This window comes from Macrotis lagotis, chromosome 6 (assembly GCF_037893015.1).
Source record: "Macrotis lagotis isolate mMagLag1 chromosome 6, bilby.v1.9.chrom.fasta, whole genome shotgun sequence".
Classification (NCBI taxonomy): domain Eukaryota; kingdom Metazoa; phylum Chordata; class Mammalia; order Peramelemorphia; family Peramelidae; genus Macrotis; species Macrotis lagotis.
In genome coordinates this window covers 233,617,614-233,638,416 of record NC_133663.1, presented here as the reverse complement: position 1 = coordinate 233,638,416, position 20,803 = coordinate 233,617,614, and the positions used below count along the sequence as shown (strand labels likewise).

Below are 20,803 nucleotides of genomic sequence, written 5' to 3'. Positions count from 1 at the left end.
TAAGGTTTTGCCAGTATTATTTTCCCTCTCTTGCTGAGGAGGAAATTTATACTCACAGTGATTAAATCACTTATCTAGGGTTTGATAGTAATTAGTCTCAAAAATCCAAGGCTTTTCACTGACCACCAGTTTTCTTTTAACTTCTCTAGCAAAAAAAAAGGACAGAGGTTTAATGATCTAGGAATATTTGTGCATGTTATGTTCTGATTGGGTTGGTAAAGTGTATATGTGTGATCCAGAACTAGAATTTTCTCTTCTTGGAAAAATATGTTCATTTAATTATTAAGGAAAACCAAACCAAACCAAACCAAACTGTGCAGACCTATTGATATCGATTATTTCATAGTTGAGATTCCAGAAAGTATTTTTGGTAATAGTAGTTGTAATCTATAATCTAGGAATTTCTCATCATATCTGTATCTGTCCATCAAACCAAACACAAGATTATGTAATGTAGCAGCTAGTTGGCATACCGAATACTATCTTGTGATCAGTAGGATGGACATCCAGGGTCATCTCCAGTCATCCTGATTCCTATCTGGTCACTAAGCTCAAATAGTTTTGGAGAAGAAAGTGAGGTGGGTGACTTAGCACAGCAATCCCCCTCACTCAAATTCAGTTCAGGTGCTTCTTCATGGCATCACCTCCCTGATGTCATGGTCTTTTTTGGGAATGAAAGACAAACATCATCATCATACAGAATAGCATTCATATTAATGGATATAAGGTCTAACAGAGCTAACTATATTCATATGATTACTCTTAGTCCCCTTTCTGTATATCTCAATATTGAGTTTGCATTTCTGCTAATATCACAGCTTTTATTACTACTACTATCCATTAACAACACCAATATCACTACTATTGCAAGGACAAATACTACTACCACTACAACTACTACTATTACTGCTACTGTTGCTACTACTATTACTACTACTGCTGCTACTGCTGCTGCTGGTACTATTATTACTATTACTATTACTGTTGCTGCTGCTGCTGCTGCTGCTGCTGCTATTACTGTAACTGCTGCTATTGCTACTATTATAACTATTACTACCACTACCGCTACTGCTATTGCTAGCTACTATTATTACTACTATTACTATTACTGCTACTGTTGCTCTGCTATTACTCCCCCATTAGATTCTGAGCTCCTTGAGGAACAGACTATGTTTTGTCTCTTTTTGTCTCATCAGCTCTTAGCATAGTGCCTGGCACATAGTAGACCTATAATAAATGTTTATTGACTGCTGATGATTTTGAAGAGTACTAATAATGAACAGGAGGAGGAGAATGGCAGTGGTGGTGCTAATTTCTTGGCTAGAGCTATGATTTTGTTGGTCTAGGAAATTCTCTCTGTTATATGTTTATGGCTTTAGTAACAACAATTTCAAAAGTTTAACTACATTGCTAATTATGTTCAATGTTTAATGTGCATACTTATTAAGTATATAAATATGCAAACATATGCCAAGTCAACAGGAATTCATTAAGCATCTTCTATGTTCCCCACACCATGCTAAATGCATGGCATACTAGGAAAGGCAGAAACAGTTCTTACCTTCAAGAATCTTATAATCTAATGAAACAACAACATACAAACAACTATGTTCAAACTAGAAATCTATATGTGTATATGTATGTAGGTATGTATTGTGTGTGTGTGTGTATTTATGTGTGACAACTATTCAGTACTAAAAAAAATACTTAAGACTCTAAGTTACAGAAAAGGTACCAATATGCTTTAGTTGAAGGAGAATTTCGATCTGGGAGTTCCCTGTTAGTGAAATCATGGGTCCAGCTCCTTTCCCAATTTGTATATGCTTTCACATAAATCATTCCTCATATTCTATTCATAATGATTTGATTTTCCTCCCTCACTGTACAACTCTATGTTAATCTATATTGGAACATTACAATTTTTTAAATGTTTCAATTTTTAGAATTTTATGAATTCTGAATTCTGATCTTTATTCTTATAATCCCATCATATATTGGAACATTACAATTTTTTAAATGTTTCAATTTTTAGAATTTTATGAATTCTGAATTCTGATCTTTATTCTTATAATCCCATCATATATAATATCATATAATCTCACCTAGTGGGTCCTCATCCAGAATGTGTTATTTCTCATAATATTCATCATTCATAAACATAACATTGACATTGGAAATGAACTTTCCTGAGCCTCAGATATTTATTATAAAATGTTTTGTCCTGTTATTTGTTGCTCTGACATATTATTCACTAAAAGATATGACAATTCAATATTATCTTTGACTTCTATTACTTATACTTCAATATTTGATGTACCATTTAAATCTTAGCCATAAATTTGATTTTTTTGTGATTTTTTAAAAACATAGTTTCCTAAAGATGATTTTTCAATACATTTATATAACTAATACCAGCAACACTCTTTAATTGAAAACCATTTATTTACGATGTTTAGTTGAAAGATTTTTAAATGTTATTATTTTTAAGGTTAGAAAATTAGGTGAATTTTATATTATCAAGAATATTTATTTACATATTGTCTTCCTTCAACCTTTTCCTCTTTTTCTATTCTTTAAAGTTTGGCTTTGATGATAAAACAAGACTTGTAGACAGAGTTCGACTTAATTGGCAATATGAAGAGGCCAAAAAGAGGTAAGCGGTACATTTCTTTTTAAAAAATTAGTATTCTGTTTATCTAATTTAAATTTTATTCATAGTGAATGAAAGAGGGGCGGCTAGGTGGCACAGTGGATAGAGCACAGGCCCTGGAGTCAGGAGTACCTGAGTTCAAATGCAACCTCAGACACTTAACAGTTACTTAGCTGAGTGGCCATGGGCAAGCCACTTAACCCCATTGCCTTGCAACAACAAAAAAAAAGTTCTTTTTCATAGTGAATGAAAGACTTTAGGGATATATTTTGATATCAATTTTAAAATGCTATTAAAATTTTATTGCCTCCTATTGATGATGATGAAATGAAATCATGAGATTGTTCCAATGATGAAAACAAATACTTAAATAACTCCTAGCCTTTCCTTTTCTCTCCTTCCCCAAACTTTGTTAGGACATTAAATGTTATGAGTAGTAAACTAAATTAAGTAATTTTAACCAGCATGGTTTAAAAAAACCCACTGACTTTTAGGTGTATTTTTATTTTATTTTATTTTATTTTTTAGGTTTTTGCAAGGCAAATGGGGTTAAGTGGCTTGCCCAAGGCCACACAGCTAGGTAATTATTAAGTGTCTGAGACCAGATTTGAACCCAGGTACTCCTGACTCCAGGGCCGGTGCTTTATCCACTGCACCACTTAGCCGCCCCTTTTTAGGTATATTTTTAACCATGATTCCTACTCGTGATTTTTTATATCATTGGAGGAAGTGGTGGCAAATGTAACTTAAAAATAATGGATCAATCAAGAGTGTTAAGAGTTAAATAAGTAGGGGCGGCTAGGTGGCGTAGTGGATAAAGCACCGGCCCTGGAGTCAGGAGTACCTGGGTTCAAATCTGGTCTCAGACACTTAATAATTACCTAGCTGTGTGGCCTTGGGCAAGCCACTTAACCCCATTTGCCTTGCAAAAACCTAAAAAAAAAAAGAGTTGAAGTGGTTTTAATGTTTTTGTTTCAATATGAATCTAATTTCAATTTTACAGTGGAAGTTAGAGAGAATCTTTCTGTGTTTTAATCTTTGGAAACCAAAAATAATGTATGGTTTTCACAAACTATTTTAATATCTGCTCTGCTTTAGTTGTAAGAATTTCAAAGAAAGACTTATTATCTGCTCTATGGATACAATGTCTTTAAATAAGAAATGAGATGAAATTTCCAAGCCAGTACAATAAACATGTATTTAATGCCTCCATGGACTTGCAAAGACACTGTGCAAGGACTGAGGATACAGTTAACACAAAGAAAGACAGTTCCTACCTACAAGGAGCTTACAATCTAAAGGGAAGGAAATACATACCAAAGGAGTCAGGAAAGCTGGGATAAAAATGAAGGGTTTTGAGGCATCTCACTCAGTAAAGTTGAAACCAGGCAGGGCAACAGATGCATAGGGGAGTAAGCTGAGCCCAATTTCTGCCCTTTATGAAGGAAGGCATTAGAAGGAGCTAGGTTGTCCTTCCAGCCCCCCTCCCCGAACAAAGAGGAGAGGAGGAAGAGGGAAATGGTATCAATAAAGCTTGATTTAACTGCATGGTGGTAAGTTTAGAAGTGATGAGTTTATTCTGGAAGGGGTATCATGTTCCATGAAGCTGAAACCAAGGAAAAAAAGCAGATGAAAATGGATGACATTTTGATATTATCTTTTATCCTTCTGGCTTTATCCACAGAACATGAGTGAAAATAAGTATTGGTGAATACGCTTGCATTTCTCCTCCCATTTCTTCTTTTAGGTTTTTACAAGGCAAATGGGGTTAAGTGGCTTGCGCAAGGCCACACAGCTAGGTAATTATTAAGTGTCTGAGGCCGGATTTGAACTCAGGTACTCCTGACTCCAGGGCCACTGCACCATCTAGCTGCCCTCCCCTCCTATTTTTTGGGAGTAGTTTTTGTCACATTGTCCCTTTTGTACCTTGGGAAAATATTCTCAAACTGAAGTGTTCTGATATAAGGGAGTAGTGTCTGGTATTAAAATATTTTCCTTGCTCTTCCCCCCTAATGAAATAGACTTTCTAATGTAAAGAAAGGGATTTTGAAAGATGGCTATTCCCACTGTCAACATAGTCTGATTTTGTGTGTATTTATTTTGTAACTTTTTAATGTAAAAATTGCCATAAAAAATTAATAAGACTGAAGAATAAAAACTGTTTGGCAGATATTATAGCTTAGTTCTGTTTTCTTACATTATACATTAGAATGTTGGGCTTTAAATTTCTACATGAACTCTAAAAAGCTTATTTGCCTACACTAGTTATCTCTGTGGCCACATATTTCATTTATCATGCATTCCTTCTCCCTAGCTTGCTGCCATTTCTGTAGCACCTTTGTCTCGAGTAAATATTCTTGTGTTCATTCTTGCATGTTTCTACTGAAACTGCTCAGTGTGGGTGCAAGGAATTCTCTGTACTGTATTAAAAACTTAGAAAAAAGATCATTGCTACAGTCGAGTTTATTGTTACATATTTCACTGTGACCTTTACTTATCAAATATAGCATGATATTTTCTTGCAGTCTAAAAAAGAATACAGAAATAACCTTGTCATACTGATTAAAAATACATTTAAGGACAAGAGAGAGTGTATGAAAAAAACTTTATTTAGAGCAACTCTTTTTTTTTTTTTGTAAGGTTTTTGCAAGGCAAATGGGGTTAAGTGGCTTACCCAAGGCCACACAGCTAGGTAATTATTAAGTGTCTGAGACCGGATTTGAACCCAGGTCCTCCTGACTCCAGGGCCAGTGCTTTATCCACTGCACCACCTAGCCACCCTAAAGCAACTCTTAATGGCAATCAATTGAGAGGATTTTATTAAGTACTTTTTATTTGTCATGCTCTGTACAAAGTACTGGGTTAAAAGTTAAAGTTAAAAATATGGTCCCTGGAAGATATGAGATCTATAGAGACTAGGTGGAAGGAGCCTTAAAGGGGAAGGCTCTGGTAGTTCAAATACAGGAAAAGCAAAGAAGTTTTGAAGAAAGCCAGGAAATCTTAAAAGTTTGGAGTTGAAGACAGAAACATCCCACGTATCTTTTCAAAAGATTAACATATCCACGAGATTCTATGATGATGCAGCATTGTGGCATGGAGATGGCGTTTGATTTTCGAAACCTATCGTGATGGAACTTGAAACTCTGTCTGCTTTTACTAAGGTAATTCAGCCTTTCCAAGGGCTAATAGATTATGCTTTTGTTTCCCAAGGATATCCTTAGTTAAGGTTGTAGAATTATATAATCAGAATTTGGACTCCCAAATGATGAGGGCTTTTAGGTATAGCAATTCACAAAGACAGTCCACTAATTCAGACAGAGATTGTAATAAATGTCTGAAAAGGAAAGAAATATCCATACCAGTAAATTGATTGAAGTATTTGAGTATTCTAAGTATACTAGAGCTTTACTGTAGAGTATGTCCCTAAATTTTTTGTTTGGTTTAGTCTTTTAGAATCTTCCCTCCATGCATTTCATTACTGGTAGTTCCCATTTACAGACTGGAATTTCTTTTTAATAAATTTTCCTTTGTAGTGGAGTCTAAACGCGGTATTTATTAGTTAGGTAATCAGATGACTGGGCAGCTAGTGCAGTGGAGAAAATGCCAGATCTGAAGTCAAAAGCATCTGCCTTCCTGAGCTCAAATCCAGTCTCAGACACTTCTAGCGCTGTGACCCTGGACAAGTCACTCAACCTTATTTACCTCGGTTTCCTCATCTGTAAAATGAGCTGGAGAAGGAAATGGCAAACCATTCCAGTATCTTTGCCAAAAAAAAAAATCCAGGCCAAAATAGGGTCACAAAGAATTGGATACAACTGAATAAGAATAGCTGTCCCAGAATGTAAACTTTTTATAAAAGGTAACTGTTTTTGTTTTCCCGGTGTCTATCATATAATAGATATTTAATAAATGCTGCTAAATTGGGGGGGGGATCATCTTTTATATAATAATTTTCGTGTTGATTTGCCATACAAATTTTTGCTTCTGAAGAATTTGGAAGGTTTCCTCTCTAATGCATATTAACAATCTTCAAACAAGTAGATTCTTCAATGGCTAAAAATCCTTGTCACAATTCCTCATTTATATAGCTCCCTCCTAGCCTATGCTGCCAACTCTTCTCTCAAATCTTCCCCTATAGCTCCTTTTCTTATAAAGTCAACATTCTTGAAATCATCTCTGCTCCCTGCTCATCTTATACTGTCACTTAATTATGTCTACCATATATTACCATCATTATATATGTGTGGCTTGTTGTCTTAGAGATATTAGAAATTTCTTGAGGTCATGCACTTTGTTATAATTCCATGTTTTCTTCAGAGAGCACCCCGAAGGTCAAAGAAGTTGTCACACAGTTCCCATTTAGATATTTCTAATAAAAGAAACAATTTTGACGCTTTAGTTGAAGTAAAAATAATAGATAATTCCATGTTTTCTTCAGAGAGCACCTTGAAGGTGTCAAAGCAGTTGTCACACACCTCTCATCCGGAGACTTATAATAAAACAAACAATTGTAGGACATATCTCTATCTCCTTCAGTTCTGACAATAAAGTCTTGCATTTTTAAATTTTTTCGAAGGAAAATGTGCATGTATTTCAGGCTACAGATTGTTAATGACATCAAAGCTCATGAACAAAGATTCTTGCAACAGTGAGTCCAGGTTTTTATTATAACTACAGTTTCTGAGTGATTTTTAGGAATGCCTCCAAACAAGGTATGTGATTATAGCAATATAGACTGAGGATCCAAGTAGTGGTAGATTACTTTGGCAGGAACTGAATCTAGCAAAGAAGTTAAAATTCTGTTGCTTCAATAGTGGAAAATACAAACAAATCCTGGTGTTTTTTACATTCTACTGATCTTTCTACTAACTGCCCCAGATAGTACCATAGTACTGATTTTATCCATTCACTAGGGAGTGAAATGTTCTGCAAAGTCACTTCTATGTAAGAATGTATGCCCCTCCCAACATTAAAAATATATTTTAACTATTTCTGATGAAATTTATTTTTAATATACTTAAATTCCTAACTTGTTTTCTTTATAGAAGCATTAGAAAATTTTAATTTAAACTTTTCTCCATAATAAAATCTATGTACAACTTGATATGTATGAACATACATATATTTAATGTAATAGTACCAGTTTTACCCAACTTATTTCTGCTTCCTTCAAAACTTCCATTTGCCCTTTTCTCTGGATTTTCAAATGTTTCATTTATGTTCCTTTCTTTTTCTTTCTTTTTTTTTTTGCATCACTATCACTAACTTCCATGTTTCTTCTTTCCCCAAATAAAAGGTCTCCACTGTTACAAAAATATAGTCTAAATCAATTTGTGTTGTAATGGTCATGTCTAGAAGGTTATATTGACTTTAAAGTTTTCATCATGGCTATCCAATTATTCTTTATATGGCAATAAAAGTGAGCTTTGTGTTTTAAAATTTTCCTATTTTCTCCCTGCATTTCAAACCACCTTCTATCACTTTTTCTATGGTCATTGTACTACCTCTGACAGCCTACCTACTTTACTTCAGATTAACTTATTTTAATCTTCTCTGGGCTTTGGAATAGATTTCATAGAGCATTAGATGATGAGGACCTCTGATTGAAATCGGGAAAGGAGCTCAGAGGTCACTGGGGCCAACCCCCTCATTTACTAAAAGTGTCAAAATTGTTTATTTTATTAGAAGTCTCCAAATGGGAGCTGTATGACAACTGCTTTGACCTTCAAGGTGTTCTTCTCTGAGTGTGACAGTTGTATTCCTGTGCATCAAAAACTGAGAGTACATTAGGATTGAGTTAATGAGATAAGTCATTTCAGAATTCAGCTATGTCTTATTAAAGTGAAATAGTCATTTCTAATGACTTTTGAATTGGAGGACTCAAAACTGAAGGATTTCCACTTATTTTTTGCCTTTAAGCAATCAATTGTCATTTGTCACTCATAAGGATGGATTTCATGTGCATGAAGTATATGGAAGGAACAAGCTTTCTAAAAAAGTTTTCCTTTGGCAAAATTTAATGGCAAAGTTTCATATTTTTGAGTTGTCAGATTTTTTATTTGGGGGGTAGAGTTTGTAGCCATTTCAAAGGACAGAGATGAGTTCTTTATACCTAAGAGCATTCATCTCAGAATTGTCATGAAATAAAAAGTTCCTACAGAAACACATTCAGTTCAATTAAGTCCCATTTCATTCTGCTGGGATCCAAGAAGCATACTGGTCCTGCAGTCCATGTACTATCTAGTGGCCCCTGACTTGAATATATAAATCAACCAGACATTGGGAACTGACTTATTCTTGTGACTGAATTTCCACAGTGTCTATAAACATACCAAGCCACAGATGTAAACAAAATTTACAGTTTCACAATTGTATGTGATCATAACATACTGTGAATTTGTAGTAAAGAGTAATTATTCATATTATAGATATTCTTTTGTTGAACTTTAAAATTTTCTTCTATACTTATTCTATATTGTGGGCAGTTTGTGCCTATTAACAGTAGCATTAATAATAGCCAACATTTTTATAGTGCTTACTTTTTCCAAGTACTGGCTAAGCTCTTCACATGATCTCCATTTACAACTCTGGGAGGTAGGTGTTATTTTATCCCCGTTTTAGAGATGAAGAAGTTGAGCAAAGCAGAGCTTAAATGACTTGCTCAAGGTTTCACAACTATTAAAAATATCTTAAGTCAACCTAAAAAAAAATCTGAAGTTAGATTGGAACTCAATTTTTCCTGCCTCCAGACCCAGCACTTGATCCACTGCACCAATATCATTCCCTTTACTAGATAGTAATGTCCACAAGGACAAGAACTATGCTTTTTCCAAGCTTTGTATTTTCTCAGCATGAAGAACAGTGCTTGGCCAGCATGTTTGTTATATTAACTTTTTTTGTTTGTTTTTAGGTTATATTAACTTTTAATAATCCTTTTATTTTCATTTCTGAATTCTTTTTCTTTCCCTAATCCCTTCTCTCACACATGGAGAAGACTGGAAAAATAAAACTACTGTGTTTATGTATAGTCATAAAAAAAATCTTGCATTAGTTAACCATGTCCAAAAAAGAAAAAAGGAGAAGAAAATATGTTACAGTCTACATTCTGAGACCTATATGGAGATGAATTTCATGTATCATCATGATCTTTTTGATTTAGTTGGTCATCAGTGAGGGTTATTGAGGATGAAAGGGGTTAATTATTAAGTCTTTCAGAGTTGATTATCTTTAAAATATAATTTTTACTGTATATATTATTTTCTGGTTCTATTCATTTTGCAGTAATTCATACATATCTTATTGTATATATTGTACATACATAGACTTCTTCACCAGTACAGAAAAAGAGCTGTTATAAATATTTTTGTACATATGTTTTCTTCTACTTTTTTTTCCTTTGGGTTATAGACTTCATAGTGTTATCATTAATGTGCAGTGATAATAACTTTAGAGAATTGTTTCAAATTATTTTCCGGAAAGATTGAACTAGTTTATGGCTCTGCCAATAGCATATTAGTGTAGCTATTCTCCCCTCCCATTTGTGGTTTTGCTTTTTTGTCATCTTAGCTAGTCTATTGCATATGAAGTGTTATCTCATAGTTTCAATGTTTATTTCTCTATTTTAGCTATTTAGAACACTTTTTGAATAGAGAAAACTTGAAATTTCTCCTCTGAGAACTGCACTTTTCATATCTATTGACTTTATCAATTAGGAAATAACTTTTGTTCTTGAAAATTTGACTCGGTTCCATGTATATATTTTAGAAATAAAACCTTCGTCGAAGAAACTTGCTGCAAAGTTTATTTTCCCATTTCCTGCTTTTCTACTTCTTTTAGTGTTATTGGTTTTATTTGTGCAAATCTTTCAAATTTTATATAATCAAAATTATCCATTATATCTCCTATGAATTCCCATGTTTCTTATTTGGTCATGAGTTTTTCTGTGCATAGATCTGACAGGTAATTTTTTTCCATGCTTCACAAATTTGCTTATGATGGGGGCAACGTAGATAGAGCACAGACCTGGAATCAAGAGGACCTGAGTTCATATCCAGCCTCAGACACATAATAATTACCTAGCTGTGTGACCTTGGGCAAGTCACTTAACCCCATTACCATGCCAAAAAAAAAAACAAAAAAATTTCCTTCTGATCTCATCATTCATGTCTAAATCATGAATCTGCTTGGAACTTATTTTGGCATATAGTGTGAGATGCTTGTCTCTTTAGCCTAACCAGGCTTTTTTCTAGTTTTCCCAAGAGTTTTTATTGAATAGTAAGTGCTTGGTCCCAAAGCTAGTATCTTAAGATTTACCAAACACTAGGTTATTGTGCCATTTTAAATTATTTATTGAGTACCTGTGTTTTGAAAATAACTGTAGTGTGGTTTGATATCTGGTACTGATAGTCCCCATTCTTTCCCTTTTTTCCCCTGTTAATTTCCTTGATATTTTTGACTTTTTGTTTGTTTAGATGAACTTTGTTCATTTTTTTCTAGGTCAAAAAAGTAATTCTTAAGTGGTTTCATTGGTATGGTACTGAATAGGTAAATTAATACAGGTAGTATTGTCATTTTTATTATATTGACTCAACCTTCCAAAGAGCAATTATTATTTCTCCAGTTATTTAGATCTATATTTCTATGAAGAGTGTTTGTGTCAAGTAAACCATCATATCTTCTGAAAAAAGTAATAGTTTTGTTCCCTCTTTGTCTGTGCTTATTCTTTATTTTTATAATTTCTTTTTCCTGTCTTGTTTGTATAACCAGCATTTCTAGTGCAGTACTGAGTATGTGATAATGAGCATTGTTGTTTTATTTTTGATCTTATTGGAAAGGCATCTAGTTTATTCCCATTACAGATAATGCTTGGTCTTGGTTTTATACAAAAATGCAAATATTCATATATACACATTCATATTGAATATTCATAGATACATATATGTATATGTTTACATACATATACTTTTTAAAAATGGAAAGCTCCCTTTGTTCCTTTCTATTGTTTTTAATGGTTAAATTATAATTAAAGATAGAAATTTTGCAGTCACATGAGAAATTACCATCAACTTTAAAAATATTCCATTAATATTCTTTTCACTTCTTAAAACCTCCTCCAATTCACACAACCCTGCCTTATAACAAAGAAGTACATTGTAATACAAATCAGTACATTGACCATTGTGCTTCATCCTATATTTATATAATCCATCCTTTCTCCCAGAGAACACAAGACTAGTGAGTAGAAATCAAAAAGAGCTAAATTTAGATTTAATATAGAAAATCTTTCTCGTAATTAGAGCAGACCAAAAGTAGAATTGATGACTTTAGGAATTAATGAGTTCTAGGAAGAATATCTCTTGTTCCATATATTATAATGGAGATTCTTTTTTGGATATGGGTTGCTGAGGTTCCTTCCTTCCAAATTCTTCAAGTAAACTGTGAGGAGGAAGGAAGAATACTATATTTCACCATTAGCCCTTTGAAGTTCAGGGTGATAACATTACTAAGTTAAGTTCTGCTCTTTGATTATCATTTTCTTTTACATTATTATAAACATTATGCAAATTGCCTCCTTTCTTTTCTTTGAATCAGTTCATTTTCTAAAGCCTTCCTGTTTCTCTGGATTTTTATAATCATATCCTATAAAATTATTTTTCTTTTGATTACTAAGAACTTGACAAGCACAAATATCACTGTTGTTTTCCTACAAGCAATGATATTTCCTTACATTTCTATTACACAATTTATTCAGCCACTCTTCAGTTAAACAGCACCTACTTTGGTTCTTATACTTTGCTACCACATACTTTGCACCTTTAATTATTTTTGTAATGAAGCTAAATGAAGTAGTAAAATGAATGAACATGAACTCCATCATGATAGTTTTAATGGACTTCTGCTGCACTGTTTTAAACTTAATTTTTCTCTTCCAATTTAAAGATTTTCAGGGTAGTAGTTTTTGTATTCTCTTAAATATAATTTTCAATGAACAAAATTTCTTCTTCTTTCCCTCTTACCTTCCACTCCCCTAATTAAAAAAAAAGCCTTTATGGCAAATAATTGTAATCAATTAAAATAGATTCCCATATTGTCCATACCAAAAACAAATTTATATCGTTCTGGACTCTGAGTCCATTACCATTCTTTATCAAGATGCACGGCTTGTTTTTTTATCATGAGTCTTCTGGAATCATGATTGGTCATTGCATTGGTCATAGTTGCCAAATCCTTGAAAGTTTTTTTTGTCTTGACCGTGTTGCTGTTGTATGAATTATTGTCCAGGTACATTTCACTTCATTCTTTTGTAGTTTATAAAGATATACTCAAGTTCCTCTGAAACTGTCCCTTTTATCATTCCTTATAGCATAATTATATATTATATATTAATATTTCCTAATTTCCCTAATTTCCTAATAAAAATACATTATATTAAAATTTCCTAATTTATATCAGCAAAGAGTGTAGTAGTTTAGAACTGTGTAATGGAGTTCAGTGTACAAAACCTCACCTTAAAGTGAAGCAAAATAGTGGTTACCTTATTGAAAATTGGCCAAATTAACTTAGACTGGAAAGTTCCTCGATTCCTGTGAATGTCAAAAAGCAAATTAAGACAAACAGGAAGAGTGAATTCTATATTAAACTAAGCTGTAATGCAGATGGAGCCTGCAAGGCAATAACCTGATACCACCTACAGGAATGAGGAATTCAGGCCTATCACTCCTTATTTCCAATATATGAGCCTGGGCAATTTGCCTGGAGCCTAGCCTGCTGTTTCAAAAAGCAGAAATATCTCAGGGGGAAAAAATGGGAAATTGCATATTGACATAAATTTCATATTTTAGGCACAAATTAAAATACTGTACAATTAGTTTTGCAATGTAGAATACATTAAAAATCCTTATAATACTAAAAACTTTTTAAAAAGAATATAATATTGAAGATTCTATAGGATTGTGAAAATTTCATACTATCAATTCATTCAGTATTTGGGGTGACTATTTATAGTTCATTTTTAATGTTTTTGTTGAAATAGAAGCTGTGCTATAAGGATAAGGGAAAAGAGTTTAAGTATGAAAAAAAATTCACACTGTACATTAAATCCATTTGGAAAAAATAAGTAGAAAGTTTTGAGAATTTATAATAGATTCTCTTAGTTCATTATTGCAGATTGTTAGAAGATACTAGCACCCCTTTATAACTTCTTTCAAATATTTGTGAAGTAGGATATACTCGTTGTATTGTGTTCATTGAGTCATATTTCCTTACTAAGTCTCAGGTTCTTCATTTGTGAAATGAGGGAATAAGACTGAATGATTGCAGTGTTCCTTCTAACACTAATATTTCATGACTGTTCTAAAACTGCAGATCTGCAATCTTATTCATGTCATAATATTTCTTTCAGTGATACAGATTTCACTGCATTTAAAGCTCCACATCCTGTGTGATTCTTATTCCTTCTCTCTAGTAATTTAACTACCAGAGTTCCATCCTGGGGTCCTTCCTAGCTTTCTCTCAACATATAATCAACACATGGGCTGTTCTTTGATTATCCCCCACTCTTGTTTATGACCAATCTATCCTTTTATTCATAGATGCAATCTTTGAAACATGTGTTTCCTTCCTTTTTATGTTACAGCTGGAAAAATAATACAATATAAAACTAGAAACTGAAAAAAAATGAAAACTTTCTATTAATGTTTGAAAATGATCTGAGATTTGATTTGAATATTTCAATTTCACTGATTTAAAGTAGTCACATCTAAAGCTGTTGAAATAAAGCTTGAGTTGGGGGGAAAATATGGAGCATTTCTTGATGTTCATTAATAAATCTCTTTAACTTCTAAGTTGTACATCCCTTGAGCTTATATCAACCAAACTTTTAGTGGCAGCTATGGGCAAGTAACTGCTATCCACAGATGAAAATAGAAATTATCCCTGCTTTAAAGGGGCTTGGGCTCTAGGTGAAATATGATAGAAAAATTATCATCATACAAATTAGAAAATAAGGTATAAAAGAAGTTCAAACAGAGTAATGGAAGCTATTTGAATCTGTAAAACTCATTTTTCACTGTTATTAGTCAGAGAAGCCTTTAAGAATAATCAGTTAATCAATTAATAAACATATTACTGTATAATAATAAAACTACTTACTATATTCTAGGCACTGTGTTAAGTTCTTAGAGGCAAGAATATGGAAGCACATAATCTGGTCTTTGAGAAATGGGAAGAGTTTTTATTGGTAAAGATAGAGCATAGTCTATTCCAGATGTGAGAGATTAGATGTAAACAAGAGAGGGAAATAATAGATGTAGATGAGAGAAGGAAATAGTTTGAATAAAGAATAGTGTACTTATTAATAAGTTAACATGAATCCATTTTTCCAGTGGGAGTTCCAGATAGGGAATTGTTGGAGTCAGATTGAGAAAGACCTTTGAATGTTACCAAGAAGCATGAACTTACTGTGATAGTCACTGGCAAATTCATTGAAGGATTTCAAATAGGAGAGTAATAGGAAAAGAACCATTAAGGACATCTTAAGGACTATCCATTAAGGACATCATTCAAGCTGTAGTAGTTAAAAATGGATTGGAAGAGTGAAGAAACTTTTACTTTTGAGATTGCCATTTTTACCTTTGCTAAGTTGCTAAGTTTACATTCTATCAATTATTTCACCTACTTTAGAATGTAACTTTGTTGAGGGCTCCTACTTATCTAACTTGCACATTTTTATCCCCAATGCCCAACAGAATGATTGGAACATAATAGACCTCTCCCTGTATTTTATTCATTTAAGTAGTCTTATCTGCTAATTGACTCCTGGAAATATTGAAAAATATATATTTTAAAATGCTCTTTATTTAATGCTTCAAATTACATGGTTTTTTTTTTTTTTTTTTTTTTGGTCTGTTGATGTATATTCCTCAATTTAGAAAATTGCCAAGAGTGGCACTAAAAATACCTAAAATCAGAGGGAGGGACGAATATAGGTGATGTGTTTCTGTGTAGTGCTCTGAAAGTCTATCATACTTTCATGCCATAGAATATTAGAGGAAGGAAATTTCAAAGGAAAAACATTCCAGAAGCACTTGGTTTTTATACCCAGAGATGATTACTATACACTGTCCCTAGAATCTTCTATTGATCATCTGTTCCCTGGATAAATTACTATAACCATGCATCACAACAACATTCCAACCCTTATACCTATTTTATAATATATTTCTTTATGGAGATGTTATAAATAGATTGTAATATATAATAATTAAAAGTTGGTATGCATCTTTTCTATCATCATTATTATCACTCCCACCACCACTTCCCAGCTTGTGCAGAAATGTTCAATAAAGGGTTGATTGAGTGAAGAAATGGATTCATAAGATTATATTATATATTATTATAGATTTATAATCAGATCTTTCACTATCCCCAAACCAGTAGTTTTTGGTATGTGCTATATCTCAAGTCGTTCAAAAAAAAGCATTGACTTTTAAAGATGTAAAGATATCAAGTATATAAGACATACTCTTCGCCTTCTATCCTATGCCTTTATTTTGATAGAAGACCAAAAATGAAACATACACTGCTTTGAATATGGAAAAAAACATACAGCATATCCACATCTGAATCCTGTATATACATATATATCCCACTGACCAATTTTTAGGGTATTTTAAAAGGAGGCAGTGTATAATGGAAATAATGCCAAACTAGATTCCAGCACTTGATCCAGCTGTGAGATCTCAGGCAAGTTTTAACCTCTTTGGAACCTAATTTTCTCATTTGCAAATTGATGATATTAGATGAAGGATTTTCATGATCTCATCTAACTCTAGCACCTATGATTTTGTTAGCTCTGATAACACTATATAATTCTTCATGTATTGTGAAATTTGCATTGTAAAAGAGCACAAATTTTAAGCACACGATATTTTTGCCTAAGTATTTAGCACTGGGAAAAAAAACTTTTCCAGATGACTGCCTGAAGTAAACTTTAACCAGATTTTCTTTTTCCTGATGGGAGTGTTCTTTTTTTTGCCATATGTTTTATTTTTGTTTTGAAAGGCTGTGAACTATGACAATGCAGAGATTAATTTTGGCTAAAGATCTAGATTTTTTTCTCATGCCAACAATGGTAAAATATTGAAAATTATATCACTTAATCCTGATTCTCACTTTTTTAGATTTCTTCTTTTTATAACTTTTTTGACAAAATATTTAAGACAACATTTTCTTTTAAAAAATGATTGTTTTGGGTTTGGGCCATTGCTACTCTTGTCAATTTTCTAAACTGAAAGCAATTTAAAAAGCAAATTACATAATAATCAGTGGTAAAGTTAATTGGACTCTTGATTTCTGTGTGTGTGTGTGTGTGTGTGTGTGTATAAATATATATTTTGTTTCAAATATTTATTCATATTGGTGAAAAGTAACTTATGGACCAAGTTATGATTTAAGTGAAGAAATGGTTTTTATGCACACTAATGTATTTGTGAGAGGGAGGTCAAAGTAAGAGAAGTTTTATAAAATAGTTGAGAAGAGGTAGATTTTTTTTTCTTGGTAGGTTCATAACACCTTTGGTTTCAGGTGCCATCTTATTGACATGATTTTTATAATGTTTGTAGGAGAAATGGAAGAAGAAAGTTCTTCGCAAATAGGAGAAATGATCCTTTTTAAAATTGAAATGAGGGACAGTTAGGTGGCGCAGTGGATAGTGCACTGGCACTGGAGTTCAGGAGTACCTGAGTCCAAACCTGACCTCAGATACTTAATATCTATACCCTGAAGAGATGATGAAAAAGGGTTAAAAACATCACTTGTACAAAAATATTCATAGCAGCCCTGTTTGTGGTGGCAAAGAATTGGAAATCAAGTAAATGTCCTTTAGTTGGGTAAAGGCTTAGCAAACTGTAGTATATATATGTCATGGAACTCTATTGTTCTGTAAAAACCAGGAGGGATGGGGAATTCAGGGAAGCTGGGAGGGGATTTGCAATGAACTGATGCTGAGTGAGATAAGCAGAACCAGAAAAACACTGTACACCCTAACAGCAACATGAAGGTGATGATCAACCTTGATCGACTCACTCATCCATCAGTGCAATAGTCAGGGACAAATTGGGGCTGTCTGCAATGGAGAATACCATCTGTATCCAGACAAAGAACTGTGGCATTTGAACAAAGACCAAGGACTATTCCCTTTAGTTTAGAAAAGAAAAAACCCAATATCTTACTGTCTGATCTTGCTATCTCTTATACTTTATGTTTGTCCCTTAAGGATATGATTTCTCTCTCATTGCATTCAATTTGGATCAGTGTATACCATGGAAACAATGTAAAGACTGATAAATTGCCTTCTGTGGGGGGGGTGGGAGGAGAGAAGTAAGAATAGGGGGAAAATTGTAAAACTCAAAATAAATAAAATCTTTAAAAAAAAGTTACCTAGCTGTGACCTTACAACAAGCCACTTAACCCCATTGCCTTGCCAAAAAAAAAAAAAGCCCTAAAAAAAATTGAAATGAAAGACAACTCCCTAAACTAGTAGGAAGAACTTGGCAGATTCCTTAACCTTATCATTTGTCCAGAGATGTTGCTTGGAACAGTTCTTTTACCTGGGGCCAATTCAGTTGGGGAGACTTCACCAAGGATATATCTACCTTAGAGATGCATCTTGGGTTTTGGTGTTTGGGAATCTCATCCCTGATGGGGACACCATATAGGATCGAGTGTCAAGGAGTGAGGATGATAATTACTGAAGTGAAGCTACACAGCTTCCTAAAAATAAGACATTCCTCTTTGGATAAAGTGGGCCTGCTTCTCCTCTTCCAGTTAGTGCCCCATTTGCCTTTTTGACTATACTTTGAGAATAATGTATTTTCCATCAATGAATATACTAAGCAATTTCCCATCTTGTCCTTAATTTTAAACAGGAGAGCTTTTTTAAAAAATAACTATTTTAAACAGAAGGAAAAAAGAAAATTCAGTATAAAGCAGGACAAATGTTTTTCTTGGCCGAACTGGAGGTTAGGTGAATGGGTTCTGAAATATGTGAGGGGGCAAAATTTTCCATATTTAAAGTATTTTAATATTCAGTGATCTATAAGCTCATTGATGTTGTTATTCTCCATCAGTATCACAGACCTCATCTCATGCAATTCTTATCCATTTTCTCCTATAATTTTCTGCAAAGAATATGAATCTAATATACTGAAATGTCTTCTAGATTTTTCCAGAACTTTTCATGGGTACTATAGCAAGTGAAGATAATTGTCTTTCTTTGTCACCATAAGCCTGGATCACTTTTTCAATTCAGTTAATAAGCAAGAGTTTTTGAGTCCCTACTTTGTTACCAACCACTGGGCTAGATCCTTGTGTTATAATGATAAAGACAAAATAGTCTCTGAACTCAAGGAGTTTACATTCTATTAGGGTAAGGTAGTGTGTACATGAAAAACATGACATACAAAATAAATAAAAAGTAATTGGTTTGCAGAGTGAGAGTAGGAACAACTGGTGGGTATCAGACTAGTTTTCATGGACTTTTGAACCAATATCCATGTTTTGCTATGTATTTTTCCTTGAGGACAGGGAAATTTCAATTGCAGGTCAAAAATCTTTTCAAGTTGGGAGAATACTAATATATGAATTAGCATGATGGACTTACAGATCCATATTTCTGTCCTTAGTCATTTTCCTGAGCACTAATTTGATACTACCAGCTGTTCATTGGAAATTTCTCATTGAATGTCCCATAGGCATCTCAAACTCAACATTCTCCAAACATAACTCATTATCTTTCCTCTCTCATTTTTCACTTCTTCCCAATTTCCCTGTTTCTATTGAGGTCCATTACCTAGGTTTACAATCTTAAGAGTAACCTTTTGACTCTTCCCTTTCTATAGCCCTACAATCCAGTCAGTTGTCAGGTCTACTTATACTACATCTGTCCCCTTTCTCCCATTCCCAGGATCACCTCCCCAGTCAGATGATCACCTCTTCCCTCTACCATTGCAATAGCCCTCTAATTGGTTTCCTTGCATCTAATCTCTTCCTTTGTCAATTTAATCTGCTAAATAGCTGTTAAAAGTAATTTTCTTAAAGTATATATCCAACCATGCAACTCCCTTTATTCAAAAAGTTTATGTAGCTTTCCCTTGCTTCTAATATGAAAAATTAATTCCACTATTGGACATTTAAAAGACCTTTCTCAATCTGCCTCTACCCTATGTTAGAAGTGTTTAAATACATTATTCCCTTTCACACAATCTACATTCTAACTAAACCAGCTGACTTGCTGCTCCTTGTAAATAGCTCCTTTCTCTGAACTTTTGCATAGGACATACCTCATACCTGGGATGTATTATTTTCTAACTCTGTCTCTTACAATCCTTTTCTTCTTAAAAGATCATATCAATCATCATATCCTACATGAGTCATATCTCTCATGCTCCCAACTGTTAGTAAACCTCCTGAAATTAACTTTGTGTTATTTATTTGTGCATGGATATTGTTTCTCCTGGTAGAATGTAAACCCCTTGGAAGTAGGGACTGTTCATTTTTTATCTTTATATATCTAAGAACTAGAACTCTGCTTGGCAGAAAGCTTAATGATTAGTTGATTAAATGGGGGGGGGGAAGGAAGCAGGCATACAAAAGAGATCTTGTATAAAGATCACAGAAATGCCAAGGCAGTAAACATGTACCATATACAACCTTTAAGAGAAACCTCAAAAATATTTCCTATCTTCATATCGTAAACACAGATTTATATGTTTACCAAAAAATGTAATTGTTTGGACTGATTGACAAATAATAAGATAAACCAAAATAGAAAAAAGTATAAATTTGTGCCACTTTAAGAAAGATTGCCTGAAATTAATGTCCTGATTGCTAATAATCTTTCATTTGATGTTGAATTGTAGAATGCCAGGCTAGGCTTAGAGATGTCCCTAACTGCGATGCCTAAATAGACATTATTTACTTAGGCCACATGCAGAACATCCATTTGTTTTCTTCCAGTTTTAGTAATGTGACCTCAATAATGTTTGGTTTGGGATGCTAGATTTAGATAAATGTTCAAGTCCAACTTGATCCATTACTGCTCCTGAAAGATTCATTATCCTAATTTGGTTGCTTCCATCATTAATTTTATTCTCA

General features: G+C 33.4%; 1 protein-coding gene across 4 annotated transcripts in view; it reads left to right on the top strand.

The window, feature by feature from the left end:
• The window catches only part of WWC3 (WWC family member 3), a 232,391-nt gene that overhangs the window by 154,016 nt on the left and 57,572 nt on the right, over positions 1-20,803 (top strand). For all 4 annotated transcript variants that reach the window (XM_074192481.1, XM_074192479.1, XM_074192482.1 and 1 more), the window contains exon 8: positions 2,580-2,653. In XM_074192481.1, coding sequence (XP_074048582.1) covers positions 2,580-2,653 — 74 coding nt within the window. The remainder of the gene's footprint in view (positions 1-2,579; positions 2,654-20,803) is intronic.